Source organism: Tenrec ecaudatus, chromosome 14, assembly GCF_050624435.1.
Source record: "Tenrec ecaudatus isolate mTenEca1 chromosome 14, mTenEca1.hap1, whole genome shotgun sequence".
Classification (NCBI taxonomy): domain Eukaryota; kingdom Metazoa; phylum Chordata; class Mammalia; order Afrosoricida; family Tenrecidae; genus Tenrec; species Tenrec ecaudatus.
Window position 1 is genome coordinate 47,830,937 of NC_134543.1, and position 23,266 is coordinate 47,854,202.

Genomic DNA, 23,266 nt, shown 5'->3' on the forward strand with positions numbered 1-23,266 from the left:
GAACTAGCATTTACTGACTGCGGCTTAAGACAAACATCAAGAGTATCATTTAACAACACGAAACGGTTTTCAATATATACTTCAATATACTTTTCTCAACATGGCAAATGGTATGAAAAAAAAATTATCCGAGAACACCTCACCTTGCAAATCACAGTTCCAATGACTTGCCACAGATCTGCTAGATCCCGTTTATCATACTGCATAGATTTGACCTTTTCCAAGATAGAAATAGAAACGTGTGGTTTTCCTTTGTATGTTCCAGTTTTCCAAGCAGGTTGTTTTGGTGGCTGAGTCATGGAAGAAACATTAATATTATCCAACGAACTTTGTAAGTTAGCATCTAACAAAGTACCAAACGGACAAGTCTGTAGAAGCAAGTCAGGCAACTGGCCCAGTTTTGTATTTAGTTCAGCATCACTTTTTTGACTTGAATAGAGAAAATCCTGCACCCCAAAAAGGAGTTCAAAAGCTTGTGAAATTCCACTATTGTTAATCAGTGATGGGCGAGGGGACAAGGTTTGTTCAACTAGTGGCAAAGAAGCGTATATCAAGCCATTCTTTAGAAAAGCGACGACTGGCCAAAGTTCATCCCCGCCTAGCCTAAGTCCATACACAGATGTTTTATTGATCCGTGCGCAGCTGTCACGACTCTCCACGAAGTCCTTATCAGTGTCCAATAACCCAAGTTCAAAGAGCAGGGCGTTAAGTAACGGGCCATCTTCAGGAATAGGCACATAACTTGCTCCATTGAAGACTTTGGCTCGTTTTTCAACAGTAGGATATCGTCTGCAACATGAAAACAGAATACTATAAATGTTTCTTCCTAGGAAAATCAAAATGGAAGAATTAAAAACAAACCCCCTCCTTAGGCCAATAGTAAAAATAACAAAGCACACAAGTGCATGCATACACCCACAAAAGCCAACGACCAAAACACTGAATTTTAAATTCCTACGAAGTTCCTATTTCAGGCTTTTTAAGTTATTCACAGGATGAAGTATCATTGTCTTTCCCTGAAAATGCACATTTCAGTTAGATATTTAATATTTAAAATAGGTTATGCATGGTTCTAAATCCATGTCCCTTGGCCACTCAGATGTCTTCTTGGAAGGCAGACACAATTTAGGCACTTATAAGAATTCTCCCTTTCCCCCACCTTTCTCTTTCCAAAATGTTGTATGTACTATTTGAAACGACAAAAATGTAAAGGAATGTTCTTTGCTGTACTTAACCTATAGTGAAAAACAGGTATCCCAAGTCTTCTTGCCAACCCTTACAAGAATATGTCAACGTACTTTAACCACAATAGTTGCTGTCTATGGCTCTGGAAGAATAAGCTCTGGATAGTCCTTATGGGTTTATATACCATAAAATCTTAGTTGAAAAATACGTACTTTCCCCTACTCATTCCCCCGTACTCCAAATTCAGAGCAAAGTCCTTCATTCACTATCAAATTTGGATAAATCATTTAACTTCCGTGAACTATTTTTTTTAGTTGTAAAACAAAGACTTTTTTTGTTTGTTTTAGCATTTATTTTTATTTTTTTAAATTAATAAATCTTTTTACTGGGGCTCATACAACTCATCACAATCCATACATACATCAATTGAGCAAAGCACCCTTATACATTCGTTGTACTCGTTATTCTCAAAATTCGCCTTCCACTTGGGTTCCTGGAATCAGCTCGGTTTCCTTCCCTCCCTCCCCCTCCTTCCCCACTCCCCCCTTCCCCCTGGTCCCTTAATAGTTTATAAATAATTATTTTATCTTATCTTACACTGTCCGGCGTCTCCCCTCACCCACCTTCCCATTGCCCATCTCCCAGAGAGGAGGTTACACATAGATCTCCAAGATCGGTTCTCCCTTTCTACACGCCCTTCCCTCCTGGTGTCGCCACTCCCACCGCTGGTCCTGAGGGGTTTGTCCGTCCTAGATTCCTTGTGTTTCCAGATCCCTACTGCACCGCTGTACATCCTCTGGTCTAACCAGGTCCGCAAGGTAAAATTGGGGACATGATAATTGGGAGGGGAGGAAGCGTTCAGGAACTAGAGAAGGTTTTGAGTTTCATTGTTGCTACACTGAACAATGAGTGACTCATCTCCTCCCCACTACCCCTCTGCAAGGGATGTCCAGCTGTCTACAGATGGGCAATGGGTCCCCATCACGCACTCCCCCTCATTCACGGTGATGTGATTCTCACCCCCCCCCGCCTTTGTTGTTTGAGACCTGGTCTCTTCTGCCCTTCATGGTCACCCATGTTGGTATGCTGCTTCTGGGCTAGATGGCCGCTTGTTTGCTTTCAAGTCTTTAAGTCCCCAGACGCTATATCTCAGTAGCCGGGCACCATCAGCCTTCTTCACCACACTTGCTTATGCACACCTTCGCAAAGACCTTTTTTCAAAGGTCCTTTATACAATGACTAAACAGGTGCTCAGTAAATACTTGGATGAATGACTCACTAAAAGAGGACTCTAACCCAGCAGGTCCTACAACTATGGGGTATCTATCAACCAAGACATTCTAAAGCTAAAAGGAACTCTCTACCGCAGAATCCAAACTAAGTTGGGTGTGGGAACTAAAGAGTTATTAGGTAGAGGAAAGATCATTCGCTTTCTTGAAGCTTAACTAATGGCCATTATACTTTAGCAGGTGCACTGGTGGTGCAGTGGTTACTAATTGGACTATTAATCAAAAGACCAGCAGTTCGATACTACCAGCCACTCCTAAGGAGAAAGATGGCGCTTTCTACTCCCATATATAGTTACAGTCTCAGAAACCCAAAGGGGGCAATTCTACCCTGTCCTAGAGGGTCTCTATGAGTCTACACTGACTTGATAGCAGTGAGTATACTTTAGCAAGGAATGAGGCGGCACAGTAGCCAACTACTTGGTTCCTAACAGAGAAGTCAACAGCCATGATGTAGGAGAAAGATGTGACAGCCTGCTTCTAGAGATTTACTGCTTTGGAAACCCTATGGGCCAGTTCTACTCTGTCTTATGGAGTCCCTGTTAGAATTAACGACAGCAGTGGGTTAATATACTTTGGTATATGTGACTAATGGGTCAGGAAATATTTGTTTAGTCTAACACCAGCCCCAAGAGGTCACAAAACTGATTATGAAGCGTAACTAATATTCATCCGATGATACAGAATGAGTAACTTAATAGACGACTTATTTGAGTCTATTCTGCTGCCCTCATAGAAATGTTGAAAGCCCAGCCAAAATACAGCTCACAATTTCCCTAGAAATATTATTCTGAACTCAGTTGGTGTGTGTGTGTGTGTGTGTGTGTGTAAACTTTAGAAAATAAACACTACTTTTTCAAGGTAGTTATCTTTTTAAGTAGTAAAAATTTGTTTAAAAACCCAACTCAATGAGTTATTATGCTACAAAGTCACACTAATAAAAATGTGGGCACAAGAACAATATTTATGAGTATGGTGAAGTCAAATTACTCGGTATGACTTTTCTATCCATAGTCTTTGTAATTCCATGCAAATCACTCATTGCCACCAAGTTGATTCTGACTGACAGCAACCTACAGAAGGAGCAGAATTGCCCCAGTGGGTTTCCAAACTGTACATCTTTCTTCTATGGAGAGGCTGGTGGCTCTGAAATGCTGACCTTGTGGTTAGCAGCCCAACACTTACCTGACAGCAAGTATGGCTTCTTTCTGTAGTCTTTGCAACTCCCACCAAAGGATTGTGTGAACCTCTAATAGAAAGGAAGTCAGTTTTGCCATTTCATTGGGTATGAAATGAGCCAATTCAGAAATAGGATCAGAAAATCCACAACCATCAAGGGAAAAAAAAAAACCCACGAGCAGAGCATGTATGGAATCCCCTGCCTGAAGTAGCAGAGGCAGCAGATGTTTCAGAGGTTGCAGCACGGAGACCATGAGACAGAGCAGTAGGCTCACAAGCACAAGGTCGAGTAAAGCCGAATGTCTTTGGGCAGGAGGCTGGCTTTCAGAGTAGGGTGTCCTTGGGCATTTATCCTTATGAAAGGGGCTTTGTTTGCACTTGGCCAAGCAGGGCAGATGGAAGTCAAGGGGAACCCTGACTGAGAAGTTGAGGACCAGAGACATGCCTGCGGGCCTGGATGAGAACATGTACTGCTGCAGACAAAATGACTGTTCCTTTCATGTTTTTATCCTGACTTGTAACCTATTTATGTCCCTAATAAGCCCTCATAAGTTCTGTGTAGTGACTGCAATAGATTAAACCCAGAAGAGAAACAGTGCTGGAAGAGACAGTGAGTGCCAGAATAGGATAAGAAGGATGGAGGACAGAGGCATGTCTGACCTTAGCTTCACAGGAATCACCCTTGGGTAGAGATAGAGTCTCCTTACTTCTGGTATAGCTGGAAGAAGTCAGACGTGACTACCTCCACGCTCCCTGTGTTTCTTTCGTGGATCACATAATAAATATTATCAATACTCCCACAAATCAATGAAGGAAAGATGTTCACTAGATGACCTTAAGAAAAGGTGTATTGTATAGAGGAAAACTAAGTGGGATTCCTGCTTAGTACCATATCCAAAGATGGACTACCGATGGATTAAAGATCAAAATATAAGAAAAGATAATGGATGTATGGATTGTTGTAAGAGCCCCCAATAAAATGATTTACTAAGACTAAAAAAAGATAATATAGGGAAGGTATCTTTGGAAAATACAAGAAAAGACTTCTTAAAATACTCAAAGCAGTAACTAATTTGATTGCATTAAGTTGGTGATTTCTGCTTAACCAAAGGCAACAGAATTAACAAACGATAATAAATTATAAGATAATATCTATAATACCTAAAAAATGATGAGTAAAATTAAGAATACACAATGAACTTCTAAAAATCAGCTGGAAGAAACTGCAACTCTCAAGGAAAACACAATAGAGACTATAAGCAGGCAATTGACAGAAAAGGAAGCACAAAGAAATGTAATGCTAATAATATACTCTAAATATTTCTCTTTTTTTGCACACCCACCACTGCCCTAAATGTTTCTTATACTTAAAAAAAAGATTAAGTGTTCAGAAAGAACAGAGCCATAAAAACCCCCGTTCATTTGGTGAAAGCATTCTGAGGAGTCAATTATTTGACAGTTAGTATAAATCGGCCTTGGTAGGCTTTCTGTATTTGTCTAAGGATTTCCAGTGCAGTAGGGGTCTGATGGCTGAGATGGTGGTAACATGGGAGCTCATCAGTAAGGGAAGGGGAGAGGTAAAATTTGGAGATATGCACTACAGAATACAACAAAACAAGCCAAAGCAATGGTCTAGATCTGTAATGTCCACTAGCCACATATGACTATTTCAATTCCAAAAAATAAGATTAAAAATGAAGTTCTTCAGTTAATTGCCACATATGGCTACTGACTACAATGTTATCATAGATTTAAAGCACTCCTCATTTTCATCACTGTGCTAGTCTGGGTTCACTAGAGAAACAAATTCATGTTTCATATGTGTATTAAAAAGACCTTTATATACAAAATAAGTTGAATATTGAAAAAACATCCCAGTCCAGATCAAGTCCATAAGTCCAATATTAGCCCATATGTCCAAAACCAAGGTATAAATTCCTCTTCAGACTCACAAAACACATACAATGACACTGAATGCAGGAAGATCATAGGCCAATGGGTGGAAGATCTTGTGGATCCAGTGACAGTGGAAACATATCAGCACTGGCAGGGGTCTCCACATGGCTCTTCCAGATCCAGAGCTCTAGTGTAGCTCCATGTGTCTTATCAACGGGAATGTCTCGAAAGTGTGTGTCCTGCCTCCAATGAGCTATTTATCTCCTTAGTGCCTCCAAATGAGGTCAGCAAGCTGTGACCTGACTGACAGGCTAAACTCCACTCCATCACTCTTAAGTCTCAAATTGACAACACATTATGTAACTACCACAATCACTATAGTTCTTTTGAACAGTACTGATCCAGATGAACAAAAAGTAACATGGGTGGTTTTTAAAGGGAATTAAGCCTATAGTGCACTTACTTATGTACATCTTAAAAACAAATACACACACATAGTGAACAAAAGGAAAACATCAATTACACATAAACCAGAGGCTCTCAACCTTCCTAATGCCACAACCCTTGAATACAGCTCCTCACGGTGTGCTGACCCCCAGCCCCAACCATCAAATTATTTTCGTTGCTACTTCATAACTGTCATTTTGCTACTGTTATGAATCAGGCGACCCCTGTGAAAGGGTCATTCGGCTCCCAAAGGGGTCGAGACCCACAGGTTGAGAACCGCTGAAAACCCTACCCATGAGGGGCAATGGCACGAACAGGAATAGGCTGGTAGGCATTATTATTTTTTAATGAGAGGAGGGGCAATGGGAGTTGGAAACAAAGATGCCAAAGGGAAGATATAAGTTGAGTTTAACTTAGATGGGTCAATGAGACTGAGAAACCATTAAAAATATTATTAATCTTGAGACCAACAACACATTTAAGTACTTGGCTGCTAACTGAAAGGTCAAAAGGAATTGACAGAATGGTAGTGGGTGTGGTTTTTGGTGACCTTGAGGAAACATGGTAAACTTTCCCATATTCTGTTATAGATTGTTTAGGTTGCTTACCACAATGTCAATCACTTTTCACAAAGATAACACTTATCTTTACCTGTCTTAATTTTGATTCAGTGCTACACTTCTCTTTGGGGCTTCCTTCAGTGAGAAATAAAAATGAAACACACTGCTCAATTACCACCCAGTTTACAATGAGTTATTGCTGTATAAATCTCTTCACAGTGGTAAGTGGCTAACATAGGACCTTTTTAGCCACATTCTAAAAGTGGGACCAGATCTATTTACAGCATCTAAGAAAAAGTGAATACAATTTAACTGTTTGCACTTCTATTATTTTCTTCAAAATTGGGATATCAATGTAAGTGATAAGAAATAATTGTAGCAATGAAACAAGGTGGTAGTGATAGTCTGATACTGCTCTGTAAAAGTTTTCCTGAACTAGTTCAAATGTCCTCGAACGAAGTGAAGGCAGACATTTGATACGGTCAATGTTCAGTGAGTCCCCCTCTCCCTCTCTCATCTTCGTATCAATCCTAACAGGTGGAGTTCATGATAAGACATAATAACATCAATAACAGAAAGCGACATACATGGCAGGCATGAACTCCTTTCATTTCACATTACGAGGCAGTAGGATTAAAATCTTCACGGAATAAAGGCTACGTTGTAGTGGCACACTAGGGTATACTGCCTCGCAAAACGATGCTACAGGATTATGTCGGTATTTTCTCTCCAGCCCATCATCACTGAGATTTGACTGGATTTTACCTGGAGAATCTCACTGTGCCACAAGCTGGAGTTCTCGGTTCGTGGCTTACGAGCCACACTGCTCGCTGGGCCATGATGGGTCACTGAAGAATCAGCTCACATCTGAGGTCGTCGCCGCGGAGAACACAGACGGGCTTTCTCGTACACACTCTTCTTGAGCCACCACCTGTCCCCGCCACCTATAAGGCTCTAGGAGAAGCTAGCTCCTGCGAGGAAGACTGAAACGTCCAAGCCAAAGCTAGTCTCAGAAAGCGCTGTGAGCATCTGCACCGGGACGCAGGAGAAACTTCCTTACACCCAGCAAACCCACCAACTTCTTCCTCTAAACCCCACTTCCGGGATGGTGGCCCGAGAGGGACACGCTTCCACGCTAGACGGGCTGCGCGCCTCTCCTCGCTGGGCTCGCGGCTCGCGTCGCGCCCCCGCCCCTCCCGACGACCTCCCGGGCGCGCGCAGCTCCACTTCCGGCGTACGAGGCGGTGACAATGGGAGCGGCGCGGGCGGCGCCGGGAGGCAGCTGACAGGCGTCTGCGGCTCCGCTGCATGGCCGCTCTCCCGCCCCGCCTGGGCTCTGTGGGGAGGCGGGGAGCCCGCGGCGGCCCGAGGCCGGAGCTGGCGAGCGCGGCGGGGACCTGTGCGCGGCGCCGCTGAGGCGCAGCATGTGCAGCAGGGACGGCCGCTAGCGCGGGGCGATCCTCCCAGCTGGCCGGCATGGCTACGACGGCCGAGCTCTTCGAGGTGGGTGTCCCGGCGGCTCTGTGGGGAGTGGCAGGCCCGGCGGTGGAGACGCCGGGGCGGGCCGGCCGGGCGGGCTGGCCGCGGGGCGGGCTGCTGCCCACGGCCCGGGAGAAGCCCTCGGAAGAGAGGTGCGAACGCGGAGGGCCCGGCTGGCAGCCCCGGTGGAGGCGCTGGCGGAGCGTGGGTGGGGGAGGGGGGCCTCGGGGCCGCGGAGGGGCGCCGGGCCGGGGACCCCGGGTTGGGGGCCGGGGGATATGGTGTCCTCTCGGGGGCGAGAGGGAAGCCTCGGGCGGCGGCAGACATCTCCCCCGGAGGACTGGGCGGAGGGCTGAGTCAGGACGGCCGGGAGCCCCGGGTGGGGCGGGCCGCGTCTGGTCGCTTGGACCCGCCCCTCCTGTTGCAAGGGGGACACCTGAGACGTGAGAGTGTTGGGAGCTTGCCTGGTCGTCCTGCACTCAGCCCGGTAGAACGTGGTGGGAGTGCTGCTCGGGCAGCCAGTGGTCCCGGGCGGTCGGCAAACGCCTACCTCGCCTTTCATTCTGCAAACTGGACACGGACGTCCGTGCCCAGGTGTTAAGGAATTTACGGGAATTATAAACCATGCCACTGCGAGCCCGAGACTCCTTACCGCGGGATGGACGATGCCCCTTCTCCTGTGTTTCGTTTGGTGATTTCAGTATCGAAATCACAACTTAAAGCCCCATGGGATAAGCTGTGATGTTTGAAATACTAGAACCGGAAAACGAACTGGGCCACAAAACAACGACGTGTTTTAAGCATTTCCCTCTGAAAGACATGCAAGGAAAAAAATAAAGGGGACAAGAGTGAGTGCGCGTGCGTTTGTGTTTCATACAGAGTAGCAAATAGTGTGATAAATTGAGGCTTTAGTTGCCAAGCGAGAATTTCACGATGTGAAAAAGTGTATCTTATTTTCTGACTTCAGTTCTGCAGGGTTTTGGTTTTTTTTTTTGTTTTGGTGCGGCTTGAAATTGAAATGCCACAATTTTTACAGCAAATGGAGTTGTTCTCCCCCCCCCCCCTCGTTGTTGTTACATTTTGGGTTTCAGAAAGAATTTGGATAGATGGTGCTTTTGTTGGGAGGAGTAGCATCATGTGCCACTGACCACTGTTATAATAAATTGTAATGAAATAGCAAAGTTTGAATGAAATGAAATATTATAACAGGAATCGTTCAGAAATATTCGGCATCCCCAATAAAGTGATTTTAAAAATATTAGGCGTGTTTTCTCAAATTTCACTGTTGGAAGCTATTTAACATTAACTTCTCCAATTTCCAAATGGTGCCATCTGTTTATTGACATGGGAACAGAGGGGCTTTCTTTTTGCTGTGTATCCCTGAGCAAAATACTAGTGGTTCCTTCTTTCTTATTGTCTTTTGTTTTTCACATGTTATAAATGTAGAAGATTACCAAGTGTGGCCTTTTATTTACTCATTGAAGTGTGTCACAAGCCAACTAACAGGGAAAAAAGGTTATACTGTTAGACGCTTCCTAAGATACTAACCTGTGAGTTAATGAGATCAGCTTCACATTAATAATTAATGACCAGATCATTTTGTATATGTATTTTCTCTAAATGTTCGAACACTGCATTCATATAACCTATTTGAAAATATATATGCTTCTTGGGCCGCATATTTTCTAGTGACTTTAGTTACTAAGTACATACCTAAGTTTTAATGGTTGTTACTGAGAAATGTATTTATCTGTTTAGCCTTACAACACTCTGCTCTTTAGTGCTTTAATTACAAGTAAAAAGTTGTCACTTTCCCTGAAGGAGAGGGGAAAAAAAACAAAATACCTTCAGTCACTGCTGCTGTTTCCTGTTGCTACTGCCATGGGATCTAAGTTGTAGGACAAGTCAGGGAGTGCCTTTTTTTTTTTTTTTAAACTTCCCTTTCTTAGTCATAGCTGGAGAACATTGGAATGGATGCAGTCAAGGATTATTTATCCTGTTTTTCATGCATGATGAAGTAGAATTTTGTTTTCTTCTTTGACATTGAGGCAAAAGGTTAAATCAAAATAAAATCAGGCTTTTAAAAAAATCATTTTATTAGGGGCTCATACAACTCATCACAATTGTGTAAAACATATCTGTACATTCATAGCCTTCATCATTCTCAAAACATTTGCTCCTCACTTAAGCCCCTGGCATCAGCTCCTCATTTTTCTCCCTCATGAGCCTTTGATAATTTATAAATTATTATTTTGTCATATCTTGCCCTGTCCGATGTCTCCCATCACCCACTTTTCTGTTGTCTGTCCCCCAGGGAGGAGGTCACATGTAGATCCTTGCAATCAGTTCCCTCTTTCCAACCCACTCTCCCTCTACCCTCCCAGTATCGCCACTCACACCACTGGTCCTGAAGGAATCATCCACCCAGGAGTCCCTGTGTTTCCAGTTCCTATCTGTACCAGTGTACATCGTCTGGTCTAGCCAGACTTGCAAGGTAGAATTGGGATCATGATAGTGGGGTGGCGGCCGAGGTGGGAGGGATGGGGGGGTGGGGGGTGGGGGGGGGAGGAAGCATTTAGGAGCTAGAGGAAAGTTGTATTTTTCATCGTTGCTATGTCACACCTTGACTGGCTCGTCTCCTCCCTAGACCCCTCTGCAAGGGGATCTCCAGTGGCTGACAAATGGACTTAGAAAATCAGACTTTTGAACCCAATATTCACGGGTGTTAATTCATGAAACAAAAATATTATTTGTCTTGTGACATTGGAACAACTTCATGTAAGAAATTCGAACTACAGTATATTTTAGTTAACAGAAATGATTTAGTAATAGATGATTTAGTTATTTTAATAGCATAAGCCCTGGAACCTGTCCAGCATATCTTCTTATTTTCAACCCTTGTTGACAAATCTTTGGAACATTCTGTCTGCAGTGCTTTTAAATGATAACCTCAAGATGGACATTCAGAACATGAATTTTTTTTTTACTTTTTAGTGTGATTTTTAGTGAAGTTTACAGAGTAGATCAATTTTCCATTCAACTGCTCCTACACCTTTGTTTCATGTAATTGATTGCAATCCTCAGCATGTAACATCACTTATCCCATTCCTCCCTGGAAGTTTCCTGTTCCTCCAATTTGCAGACCTCTCTGAATTTTGTCCGTGGGTAAGTGGGTAAATTCCTATTCACTTCAAGATACCTAACGCCCTATCATGGTGTCAATTCTGACTCATAATGACACTATAAGACAGAGTAGAACTGGCCCTTTGTGTTTCTAAGGCTGTGAATCTTTATGGAGTAGAAAGCCTTATCCCACTAACTTTAAGGTAAAGTATAAAAATTAATGAGATTGCTTGTCCCCAAAGGGCTTGCTGAATATAAATATTAATCCTATTTTCACTGTCATTCCATTGGTTCTGATTCATAGTAATCCTATAGGATCGAGTAGAGTTGATCCAGTGGGTTTCCAAGATTGTCACTTTTTATGGAAGTAGACAACCTCATGTTTCTATCTCTGACCAGCTTTTGGTTTTAAAATCGTTGACCTTGTGATTAGCAGCCCAACACATAACCACTGTGCCACCAGGACTCCTTATTAATCTTAAGAAATGGGCTAAACCCAAAACAAAACCCCAGAAGGTTTAGTGGCCGAATGATTTTTGGAAATGGGTATGTTCTGTTTCAGTTGTATATTTAGTATATACTTTAGTACATTAAAGATTCTGAGAAGCCCAATTATCAAACTGTTAGAGATCATAAGACTTTTGGTTGTTACAGCTTGTGTGGGTCATTTTGTGAGTTCCATGGAACATATTTTGGGAAATGTCGAATTCGTTGCAAAACCTTTTTATTATCAAATAGGAATAAAGATATATATACAGTTATATACTGGAAAAAAGTTATAAACTAAGCGATCTAGATAAGGTACCATAGGAGTTGAGGGGATGGAAAAATTGTTTTTACAAGAGAGAAAAAATTTGGAGGTGATTTGAATAATCTACAAAAGTTGGGTTTCATTTGAGGTTGTGGAACTGGCTGAACATTCTAGGAAAGCAGACATTAAAAGCCAACACATGGAAGGGCATTTATAAAGGACTAAACAGGCATGTATGTATGTAAATGTATTTATATAACAATAGAGCAATAGAAATATATATGTTTATATATTACATATTAAGGTAGCAGATAGACAATGAGCCTCTACTTAATCCTCCCTCAGTACAGGAACACTTTGTTTTAATAATCTGGCATTCTGTGATGCTCAGTCTTCCCAACAGGATCACTGAGGACAAAATTGGTGCTTAAGAAAATGTGAAGAAACCTGATGGAGCCTGGCTATTAAAAGATATAACATCTGGGGTCTTACGGCTTTAAGATAAACAAGCAGCCATCTAGCTGGGATGCAACAAAACCCACCTGAAAGAAGCACACTAGCCTGTGTGATAATGAGGTGTTGACAGGATCAGGTATCAGGCATCAGAAGACCCCAAACAAACAATCAATCATATCAATGCAAATGAAAGGAGGTGGCGGGAGTGGAGACCCAGAGCCCATCTGTAGACAATTGGACATCCCCTCACAGAAGGGTCACAAGGAAGGGCTGAACCAGCTAGGGTGCAGTACAGCAGCCACAAGGGAACCATCACATTCCTCTAGTTCTTTAATGCGTCCTCCTCTGCCCTATCAAGACCCCAATTCTGCCTTACAAATCCAGCTAGATCACAGTATGTACACTGGTACAGGTAAGAGCTCTCAACACACAGAATCCAGGACAGATAAACCTCTCAAGAACAATAATGGCAGTAGCATACTGTGAGGGTAGGGGGAAGGTGAGGGGAACTGATCACAATGATTGACATATAGCCCACCCAGGGTGATGAACAACAGGAATGTGGGTGAAGGGGGAGACAGCAGTGTAAGATATGAAAATAATAATAACTTAAAAATTATCAAGAGTTCATGAGAGTGTGAGGATGGGGGAGGGAGGGAAAAAATGAGCTGATACCAAGGGCTCAAGTAGAAAAAAAATGTTAAAAGGATGAAGGCAGCATATGTACAAATGTGCTTGACACAATGGATATATGGATTGTTATAAGAGGTGTAAGAGCCTCCAATAAGATGATTTAAAAAAAATAATGAAATAACATAAAATGAATAAATAAAAAGAAAGTCAAAGAAGCATACATATAAGTGTATTTCACAGGTGAAAATGTATTCCTGGCTATTCAGATTCTGGAATTCAGTCACTAGTAACACTATAATCAAATTCCCAGAACTTGTTATTTTTCTGGTTTCTGAATGGTACAAATGGCTAAAGGCCTTAGCTACAAAAATTGGAAGTTCAAGTCCACCTCATGTTGGCTTGGAAGAGAACCTGGAGATTGACTTCTGGGAAATCAACCACTAAAAACTATGTAGCACATTTCTACTCTGACACCCTTGTGCTTAACATGGATAAGATAACTGATTTTTATGTTCGCAAGTAAAAGCCAAAAATCAAATTCCAAACCCTGGCATTAAGAATCTTTATAATTAGATGCCAATTTACCTTACATGGAACCCTTCCTTTTCATATACGCTATATTAAGATTAATTCTTCGCCTGCCACACTGAAATTCCCTTTGTGTTGACTTTTAATGTCTGCTTTCTTAGAACATTCAACCAGTTTCACAACCTCAAATACAACCCAACTTTTGTAGATCATTCAAATCACCTTCATATAAATATATGTACATAAATCTATTTCCCTATCGTTATATATAAATATATTTACATATGTACATGGTTGTATTTAGGCCTCTATAAATGCCCTTTTCCTCCCAGCTTTTTCCTCTATTTTCCTTTTGTCCCATTATCATGTTCGACTTTCATTCAGCTGCTTCTTTGACTTTCAAACCAAGATACAGAATCTATTTAAACCAACCAGACACTCCCTTACTTAAGGGTTGTGGGGAGGAGATGAGCCAGTCAGGGTGCAGGGTAGCAACGATGAAACATATAACTTTCCTCTAGTTCTTAAATGCTTCCTTCCCCCCACTATCATGATCCCAATTCTACCTTACAAATCTGGCTAGACTAGAGGATGTATATAGCTACAGATAGCAACTGGAAACACAGGGAATCCAGGACAGATGACTCCTTTAGGACCAGTGGTGAGAGTGGCGATGCCTGGAGGGTGGAGAGAATGTGGGGTAGAAAGGGGGAACTGATTACAAGAATCTACGTGTAGCTTCCTCCCTGGGGGAGGGACAGCAGAGAAGAAGGCGGGGGAGGGGGGGAGATGTTGGATAGTGTAACCTGATAAATTAATAATTTATGAATGATGAAGGGTTCATGAGGTAGGGGGGAGTGGGGAGGGAGGGGGAAAATGAGCAGCAGATATTAAAGGCTCAAGTAGAAGGCAAACGTTTTGAGAATGATGATGGCAACAGATGTACATATGTTCTTGACACAATGACTGTATGTATGGATTGTGATAAGAATTGTATAAGCCCCCAATAAAATGATTAAAAAAAAGAACCTTAGGGGTTCTCACTCTGGATCATGACCCCTTTGGGAGTCAAACGACCCTTTCACAGGGGTCACCTAATTGATAACAGTAGCAAAATGACAGTTATGAAGTAGCAACAAAAATAATTTCATGGTTGGGGGTCACCACAACATGAGGACTTGTATTAAAGGGTCACAGCATTAGGAAGGTTGAGAACCACTGATTTAAACAGTCTTGTTGAAAAAGAAGTTTTCCTTATTCATATTTAGTAAGCTAAATTAGATATTTAAATATTAAGGAACATGAAATATGCTGTCTATTTTAACCATCATAGTTGTTAAACTAGTGTTTGTAGACCCTGGCTCTGAATTGTAGTGTCACTTGTATGAGCAATATAATTCATCAGATATTTAATAAAGTACCTTACCTACCCTGTGCTAGGCATTGAACCCTGGTGATCAAAAACTTAAGAGTTAAAAATGTAGGTTAGGGTGAGGAAGTGGGGTGGGGGCCTCATGTTAATCTCCGCTGGCTACACATGGGGAAATCCAACCCCACTTCTGAGCAAAAGCGATTCCTAAAGTCAGGCATACCTGCACCCTCCATCCTCCTCTATTCTGACAACTGTTCCTCCTTTGGCTTTCTTCTTCTCTGCTGGTCACATAGAACTCTAAGATAATATTTAGGATTTTGGGGTTAATCAGGGAAGGTAATAAATTATGTCAGGATCAGAAAACATAAAGGATGCAGTCCTTTTGTCCTCAGCACTGCCTCTTGTCAGCCATGACAGCAGGCATGTCTTTTTGTCCCTCAGTCTCTCAGCTATGGGGCAGTTGGCTTTTGCCCTACTTGACAAGTGTTACAAAAGTTCCTTTAGTGATAAATGCCCAAACAACACCCTACTCTGCAAGCTACAGTTTTGCCAGAAAGCACGTAGCTTCCTGTGGGCCAGGAAGCCAGCCAGTCTGTCACAGGGTCTCTGCTGCCACCACAGCACTTTCTTCACGGTTTCTCTGGCACCACTTCTCACTGAATCCCAGATAAGCCGGGCTACTCTTCCTCATGGCTGTGGGATTTTCCTCCTTTTTCAGAGAGTCACCTTTACACTCAGAGAAATGACAAAACTGACCAATCCCTGACAGAGTTAAGAGTCCTCTCTACCTTATTTATATGCTTTGGCCAAGTCGGTTAGTAGGAGTTAAAAACTATGGATAGAAGAGCCATACCAAGTAATTTTACTTCACCATAGAGAGGCAGACTTCTGAAACAGATATTGCAGTGCTGCTGTAAGCATCCAGAAGCTCTTCATGGGATAATTAAGAAAGATTTCGCACTGATGAAGCATACAACTTTCATCTAGTTCTTTAATGCTTCCTCTCCTTCCCTCCCCACTATCATAATCCCAATTCTACCTTACAAATCCGGCTAGACCAGAGCATGTACACTGGCACAGGTAAGAGCTGGAAACACAGGAAATCCAGGACAGATAAACCCCGCGGGACTCATTTTATTGGGGGCTCTTACAGCTACATAATGAGAACTTTTCCATTATCTCTTTGTGTAAATGTAGTCAGTTTGGTTCCTGTGAATTTTATATAGAAAGGTGATTCATACTTAGAATTCCACTTATGCTCTTATAATATTGTATTCACAATGTCGAGGTCGTTAGTCTTGAAAAATTTGATGGTTCTATCTAGGATAGTTCCCTATCACCAAAGCCATATTTTCCAACTACCGATCTCCCTTCTTTGGTGAAACTATTGCATTCTAGTTATCTGGGTTCCATTTTTTATCAATTTCATATTGCAGAAGTTGGGAAAAGTCTTGAATTTCATTGCTATTCATTGTTGCATAAACTTTAGTAATTGTATCAGTTGTCTGCCCTATAGGTCTATGTGTATGAGGGTAAATAAAAGTATTGTTTACTAGGGTTCCAATTAATGTCCGAGTGATTTTACTCCGGTTAAATGTGTCTCTGTGATGAGTGAGTGGCTGCATAAAGGTTCTCTTGGTGATACATTTGTCTTAGTATCATTAGAGGGCCTTATGGGGGAAAAATACTTTGTGTACCAAGTAAAAAGTGATTTTGAGGCCAGGGCTAATTTCACATATTTAAAACTCAAGTAGAGAACTTCTCAAATCATTCAAGCTTTGCAATAAGTTTCTGGAAATGTTGCCCCACATAAAACAATAGTTCTTAGATGGATCAAGTATTTTTTTATCAAGTTTTTAAAAATCATTTTATTGGGGGCTCTTACAGCTTTGATCAAGTATTTTTAAGGAAGGTAGGAAAGCCTTTATAGATGAGCCCAGAGAGGAAAGACTGTCAACCTATTGGCCTTGTCAAATGAAGACACTGGCTGGAGTCCAGAAACTGTTGGTAAAAGCCATAGACATTACAATTGATGTGATAGCTGTTGAAGGTGAGCTCCCACATGGTTTGGTATGTTCAATTGTAAGCAAACATCTTGGCCACAGCAGACTTTCTATTGGATGTGTGCCCAAAGCATTGTGCAAAGATCACAACTAGCTCAAAGAGCTGATCATTCCATCTGTCTTTAAGCAAGATCAAAGCTAATGAAGATGATTGTGTGTAATAAATTGTAAGCAGGAAGAGTCTTGGCTTTACCAGTAGAACTCAGGAAACTCAGCAGCTTCCAAACTGCTGGGTCACTTAAGTTTAAGGCAGGGAAGTCAGCTCAGAAGGTTATGCTGATTGATATGTGGGATGCCAAAGGAATAATCATTATTTTCTCAAAGGACATAGATGATCTTGGAGACTTAGAAATAAATTTTTAAAAAATTGAAAATGGCATTGCTGAGTAAAAGATTGGGAAAGTTGTCCTGAGGTGTATACTTCTTTTCTTTCTTGTTTTTGAGGAGTATATTTCCATCATGAAAATGCACCTACTCATTCTTCAAGGGTTGCAAGGGCTGTTGAAGGAGAATTTAATTGGGAATCCTTGCCTCACACCTTGTGCAGCTCCTTCAGACGTCATTTTAGTCTCCAACCCAAGGGACATTTAAAGGAGTCCAAGATGAAGAACCTGCATTTATGTGGTGTAAATAGAAGAAGGCTTAGAGGGATGGGGACATTATATAAACCTAGATGGAGGATATGTCAAGAAACAATAGCTTCCCAGTTAATGTTTTTGATGTAATAAGTATTTGTGATTTTGTAGCAGTACTTTTTGGCTGACCTTCATTTTATGCTGTCATAGGTTAGATCTTGAAATATTCTTTGAGAGGAATTCAATGCTATTCTTTAATTTACCATTCCAAAGATAGTTGAGGGACAGTGAATTATTTAACGTGGCTCCTCTAGAAAGCCAAAGTTTCTAATTCCCACCAAACAACCCTTTCCCACATAGGTCTGGTAAGAAGGGGAGGGGGGGCGGCGGAGATACTGATAGGATTCACTTGTGAACAGGGAGCCCTCTGAGATGATAGAGGAGGGATCTCATTACCAACAAGAGCTAGGCGTGGAGAGTGCCCTCTGAATCCACGATCTCTGTGCATTGAACCTCCTGGGTTCAGAAAACAGCTATAACATTGGAGGAGCAGTGGCAGACTCAAGAGCTGGAACAGAGTTATGGACTTCCTACACCACAGAGCAAGTGAAACTAATTGAGTTCTTTTGTGCAGGAGTCTGGCTGGTGGAGTGGCATGCTTCTGGACACTTAATTTGGGGATCTGGATTTGCTGACCCAGGTGCTTGAGCTGAATGCCTTTGAGTTTGAGGTTTACGGGAGTGTATGTTCCCTTGGCATTTATTAGCAGATCTGAATGAACTTTGTAACAAGTCCTAATAAACATTTTCAACCTTGAGCTTTTTTCACTGGCTTTATAACTTGATAACTTCTTCAAGAAACTCATTCATCATGATTTTTTTCCTTTGAGTTCTTTGTAGCCATTGCAATAGATAATAGAACCTAGAGATCAAGTAGAGAAAATTAATACACATAGTGGACCATATGACTGTATGATCCAAAATGACTAATATCAGTCCATTTCAGCTCGCTAATGTCTAGGATATTGACCTTTATGTGTCCATTTCACTTTTGACAACTTCGTTTTCTTAGATTCACAGTTTGTACATTCCATATTCCAATTATCAATGGATATTTGCATCTAGTTCTTCTCAATTTGTGCCATGCTCCTTCAGCAAATTTAAGTCCCAGAAGCTGTAGGCAAATTATGTCCCTAGGTGAAAGTATTTCCTTTTGGGGACCAACACTTCTAATCCTGCAGAACCCAGAGTTGCCAGAAAAGAAAGCTCAAATACAGTCATACGTGGGGCCATTCCTACTTTCACCCCTTGTTCCTGATGCACGTAGTGTAGATACTCGTATATAAGCGAGTTTTCCAGCACATTTTTAATGCCGTTTTTCTGGTAAAATTAGGTACCTCGGCTGATATTTGGGTCGGCTTATACTCGAGTATATATGGTATTTTACCTATTTGGAACATAAAACTATGCCCAAACCAAACCCAGTCCCATCGAGTCTGTTCTGACTTACAGTAGCCCTTAGGACAGAGAAGAATTCTGTAGGGTTTCTGATACTGTGAAGATTTACAGGAGCAGATAGTCGCATCCTTTTGTTTGTGGAGCAGCTCGTGGGTGTGAACCACTGAACTTGAAGTTAGCAGCCCAGAGCTTAGTCCACTCTTCACCAGATATCATTCAGCAAGCACCACGCTCAAGTGTGTGGAATTAGAAGACAATGGAAGTTTTCTGCAAACTTTTGAAGCCCCTTATACACTATCATGTATCATGGAGGACAGTGCTCCTTTTTTTAGGAGGTAGTTTCATGTCAGATCTGTTGCTTCAGCTGTGCCTCCAAAAGACTTTCCATGCTCTACCAGACTGGCAGCTTGTGGCCAACATCCTTATCTCTTTTGCTGTAAAGACTTGTAAGGACCCCTTAGTTTGATGTAATATAGTGGAACCCCCTGCCACACACTCTTGTTCTTAAAGCTTGATTGAAATACATTTATGCCCATTTGTTTATGTTTTGTCTATGGTTATTTTGTGGTAGAAAGGCAAGGCTTTCTATTCCTGTAAAAAGTAGTTATAATCTTAGAAACCCTGCTTACCCTGGCCTATACGGTTGACATGAGTCAATATTGACTCAAGGGCTACGAGTTTGAGGTTGTTTTTTTTTCAATGGTTTCTTTAGTACTGCAATGGCAATTTAGTAGTTGCAATAGAGACCATGAATTTTATGTACCTAAAATCTTTATGGTTCTTTTAGAAAAAGTCTGCTGATCTTTGCTTTAGATCCTAAAGGGTACAACTAAATTTTGCCATCCAACTCGGTTTACTGCTTTGGATTTTGGGGGACTTGGGTTTAATTAGAGTCTTCTGTTTTGGCTTCCCTGCTTTTTTTTTTTTGAGAGTGGAGGCTCTCTCTGGAAACTTTATTTTGAGGGTTTTAAAAAATCATTTTATTGGGGGCACAAACAGCGCTTATCACAACCCATACAAAAACATCCATTGTGTCAAGCACATTTGTACATATTTTGCCATCATCATTTTCAAAATATTTCCTTTCTGCTTGAACCCTTGGTATCAGCTCATTTTCCCCTCCCCCACTCTGCCTCCCTCATGAACCCATGATAATTTATAAAACAATTTTTTTAATGTCTTAACACTGACCAATGTCCTCCTTCACCCACTTTTCTGTTGTCCGTACCCTGAGGAGGGGGTTATATGTAGATCCTTGTGATCAGTTCCTCCTTTCAACCCTCCTTCCCCTTCCCTCCCCCTCCTGGTATCCCTACTCTCATTATTGCTCTTGAGGGGTTTATCTGTCTTGGAGTCCCTGTGTTTCCAGCTCTTATCTGTACCCATGTACATACTCTGGTCTAGCCGGATTTGCAAGGTAGAGTTGGGGTCATGATAGTGGGGGTAGGAAGCATTAAAGAGCTAGAGGAAAGTTTGTATGTTTTATCAGTGCCATACTGCACCCCGACTGGCTCGTCTCTTCTTTGTGACCCTTCTGTAAGGGGATGTTCAGTTGTCTACAGATGGGCTTTGGGTCTCCATTCCACAGTCCCCCCTCATTCACATTTTTTTTTAACAATTTATTGGGGCTCATACAATTCTTATCACAGTTCATGCATATACATACATCAATTGTATAAAGCATATCTGTACAGTCTTCTTTGCCCTAATCATTTTTTTCTCCTCTTTTCTTTTTTTATATTTTATTAGGGACTCATACAACTCTTATCACCATCCATACATATACATACATCAATTGTATAAAGCACATCCATACATTCCCTGCCCCAATCATTCTCAAGGCATTTGCTCTCCACTTAAGCCCCTTGCATCAGGTCCTCTTTTTTTTTCCCCTCCCTCCCCTTTCCCCCCTCCCTCATGTGCCCTTGGTAATTTATATATCGTTATTTTGCCATATCTTGCCCTATCCGAGTCTCCCTTCCCCCCTTCGCTGCTGTCCCTCTCCCAGGGAAGAGGTCACATGTGGATCCTTGTAATCTGTTCCCCCTTTCCAACCCACTCACCCTCCACTCTCCCAGCATCGTCCCTCACACCCTTGGTCCTGACCCCCTCATTCACATTGATAATGATTTTTTGTTCCGGGTCTTTGATGTCTGATACCTGATCCTAGTGACACCTCATGATCACATAGGCTGGTGTGCTTCCTCCAGGTGGACTTTGTTGCATCCCAGCTAGATGTCTGCTTGTTTATCTTCAAGCCTTAAGACGCCACACATTATATCTTTTAATAGCCGGGCACCATCAGCTTTCTTTACCACATTTGCTTATGCACCCATTTTGTCTTCAGTGATCTTGTTGGAAAGGTAAGCACCACAGAATACCAGATTATTAGAACAAGGTGTTCTTGCGTTGAGGGAGTGCTTGAGTAGAGGCCTAATGTCCCTCTGCTACCTTAATACTTTAACAAATGACTATATGTACATAGTTCTATTTCCCTATTGTTATATATAAATATCTTTACATATGTGCATGCCTGTATTTAGACCTCCATAAATGCCCTTTGTCTCCTAGTTCTTTCTTCTATTTCCTTTTGTTTTCCTCTTGTCCCACTATCATGTTCGGCCTTTATTCGGGTTTCAGTAATTCTTCTCGGTTACATTGCCCTTGATCAAGCCCCACCAGACATCCTAGACCCTCCTTGCCATTGATGTTTACTTGTATTTTAGTGACTATGCAAAGGTACTCATCTGTGCCGTGATGTCGCTAATTATGGGTAATACTATGAAGAACGTGAGTGCCAGAGCATGTAATTGTGCTCATGCAGAACCTGTACATAGACCAAGAGGCAGTCATTTGAAGGGATGAGAAGGGGATACTGATACTGTGGCTTAAAATCAGGAATGTTGTGGGTCAGGACCGTGTCCTTTCACCGTACTTATTTAATCTGTATGCTGAGCACAGAAGCTGGAGTATGTGAAGAATATAGCATCAGGATTAGGAGGAAGGCTTATTAGCAACTTGTGATATGCAAATGACACTACCTTGCTTGCTGAAAGTAAAGTGGACTTGGAGGGCTCGCTAATGAAGATCAAAGACTTCAGTATGGATTACTACCCAATGTAAAGAAAACAAAAATCCTTAACAACGGGACCAGTAAACATCATGATAAATGGACAAAAGATGGATGTTGTCAAGGATTTGATCCACAACCAATATTCATGGAAGCAGCAGTCAGGGAATTAATGTATTGCATAGAAAATATGCTTCACAAAATTTCTGTAAAGTGTTAAAGAGCACAGATGTCACTGAAGACTTGAGGTGTACCTGATCCAGCCATGGTATTTTCATTCTATGCACGTGGAAGCTGGACAGTGACTAAGGGTTACTAGAGAGCAATTGATGCATTTGAATGATGGTTTTGGAAAATACTGACTATACCCCAGACTACCAAAAGAACAAGCAAGTCTGTCCTGGAAGAACTGCAGCTAGCATGTTCCTCAGAATCAAAGATGGCCAGACGTTGTCTTGTATGCTTTCAACGTGTTATTAGGAGACACCAGTCCCTAGGGAAAAAAATCAAGCTTGATAGATAGATGGTCAGTGAAAAAGAGGAAGACTGTTGATGAGATAGATTGACACAGTGGCTGCAACAAATGTAGAAACAATTGTGAGGAAGATGCAGGACAGTCGGCAGTGTTTTGTTCTGTTTTACATGGGATCACTTTGAGTTAGAACTGACTTGATGAAATTTAACAAAAGCAACTACTACCTAAAATAATTTAGTCTTGACTGCCTACTAGAGAGGAGGGCCAGTGCCAATGGTCCCCTACACCATCTGCTCCAGGTAAGTATAGTGCAGGTTACTTGGCTGGAGGATACCTCACGACAGCTGGGATCAAATGGGTGGGGGAATAAGGGGATGCCATCTGCTAAGTGGTACCCATGTGGATCTGGGGTGAGGTCCCTGGGAGAGGGAGGCAACCCTGTCAGAGGGATGAGATTTACTGATGGGGAAGGGACAGTGTGGAAGTGGGGAAGGAATGGTCCAGTTTTGGGGGAATATAGGTACATGTCTGTTGAGAGGAGGGGAGAAAAGGGATTAAGGATTAAATGCATAGTGGTAGGTACATATCTTTATATAGTAAGCACTTAAAAAATTTAGCTATCTCAACACCATTATTTAGAAGGACTTCATGTGCTGATCAGGTTTTCTAATGTTTATTTAGTTCTAAACTAACTTTAATTTGAGTTAATATTTCTTAATATACAGGACTTT

General features: G+C 41.8%; 2 protein-coding genes across 4 annotated transcripts in view; one reads left to right on the top strand and one right to left on the bottom strand.

Moving 5' to 3' along the window:
* Positions 1–7,707, bottom strand: part of AP5M1 (adaptor related protein complex 5 subunit mu 1) — a 29,267-nt gene extending 21,560 nt beyond the window's left edge. The window contains exons 1-2 of one of the 2 annotated variants that reach the window (XM_075531824.1): positions 7,319–7,707; positions 144–789 (exon numbers count right to left, since the gene is read on the bottom strand). In XM_075531824.1, coding sequence (XP_075387939.1) covers positions 144–789; positions 7,319–7,392 — 720 coding nt within the window. In that variant the 5' untranslated portion in view covers positions 7,393–7,707. The remainder of the gene's footprint in view (positions 1–143; positions 790–7,318) is intronic. The other variant, XM_075531823.1, reaches the window with a different exon arrangement.
* Positions 1–23,266, top strand: part of EXOC5 (exocyst complex component 5) — a 171,062-nt gene that overhangs the window by 106,842 nt on the left and 40,954 nt on the right. The window contains exon 1 of one of the 2 annotated variants that reach the window (XM_075531822.1): positions 7,781–8,056. The exons of the other annotated variant lie outside the window; for it this stretch is intronic. Coding sequence (XP_075387937.1) covers positions 8,030–8,056 — 27 coding nt within the window. The 5' untranslated portion in view covers positions 7,781–8,029. Of the gene's footprint in view, positions 1–7,780; positions 8,057–23,266 lie in introns of those variants that run through there. 2 annotated transcript variants of the gene reach the window in all.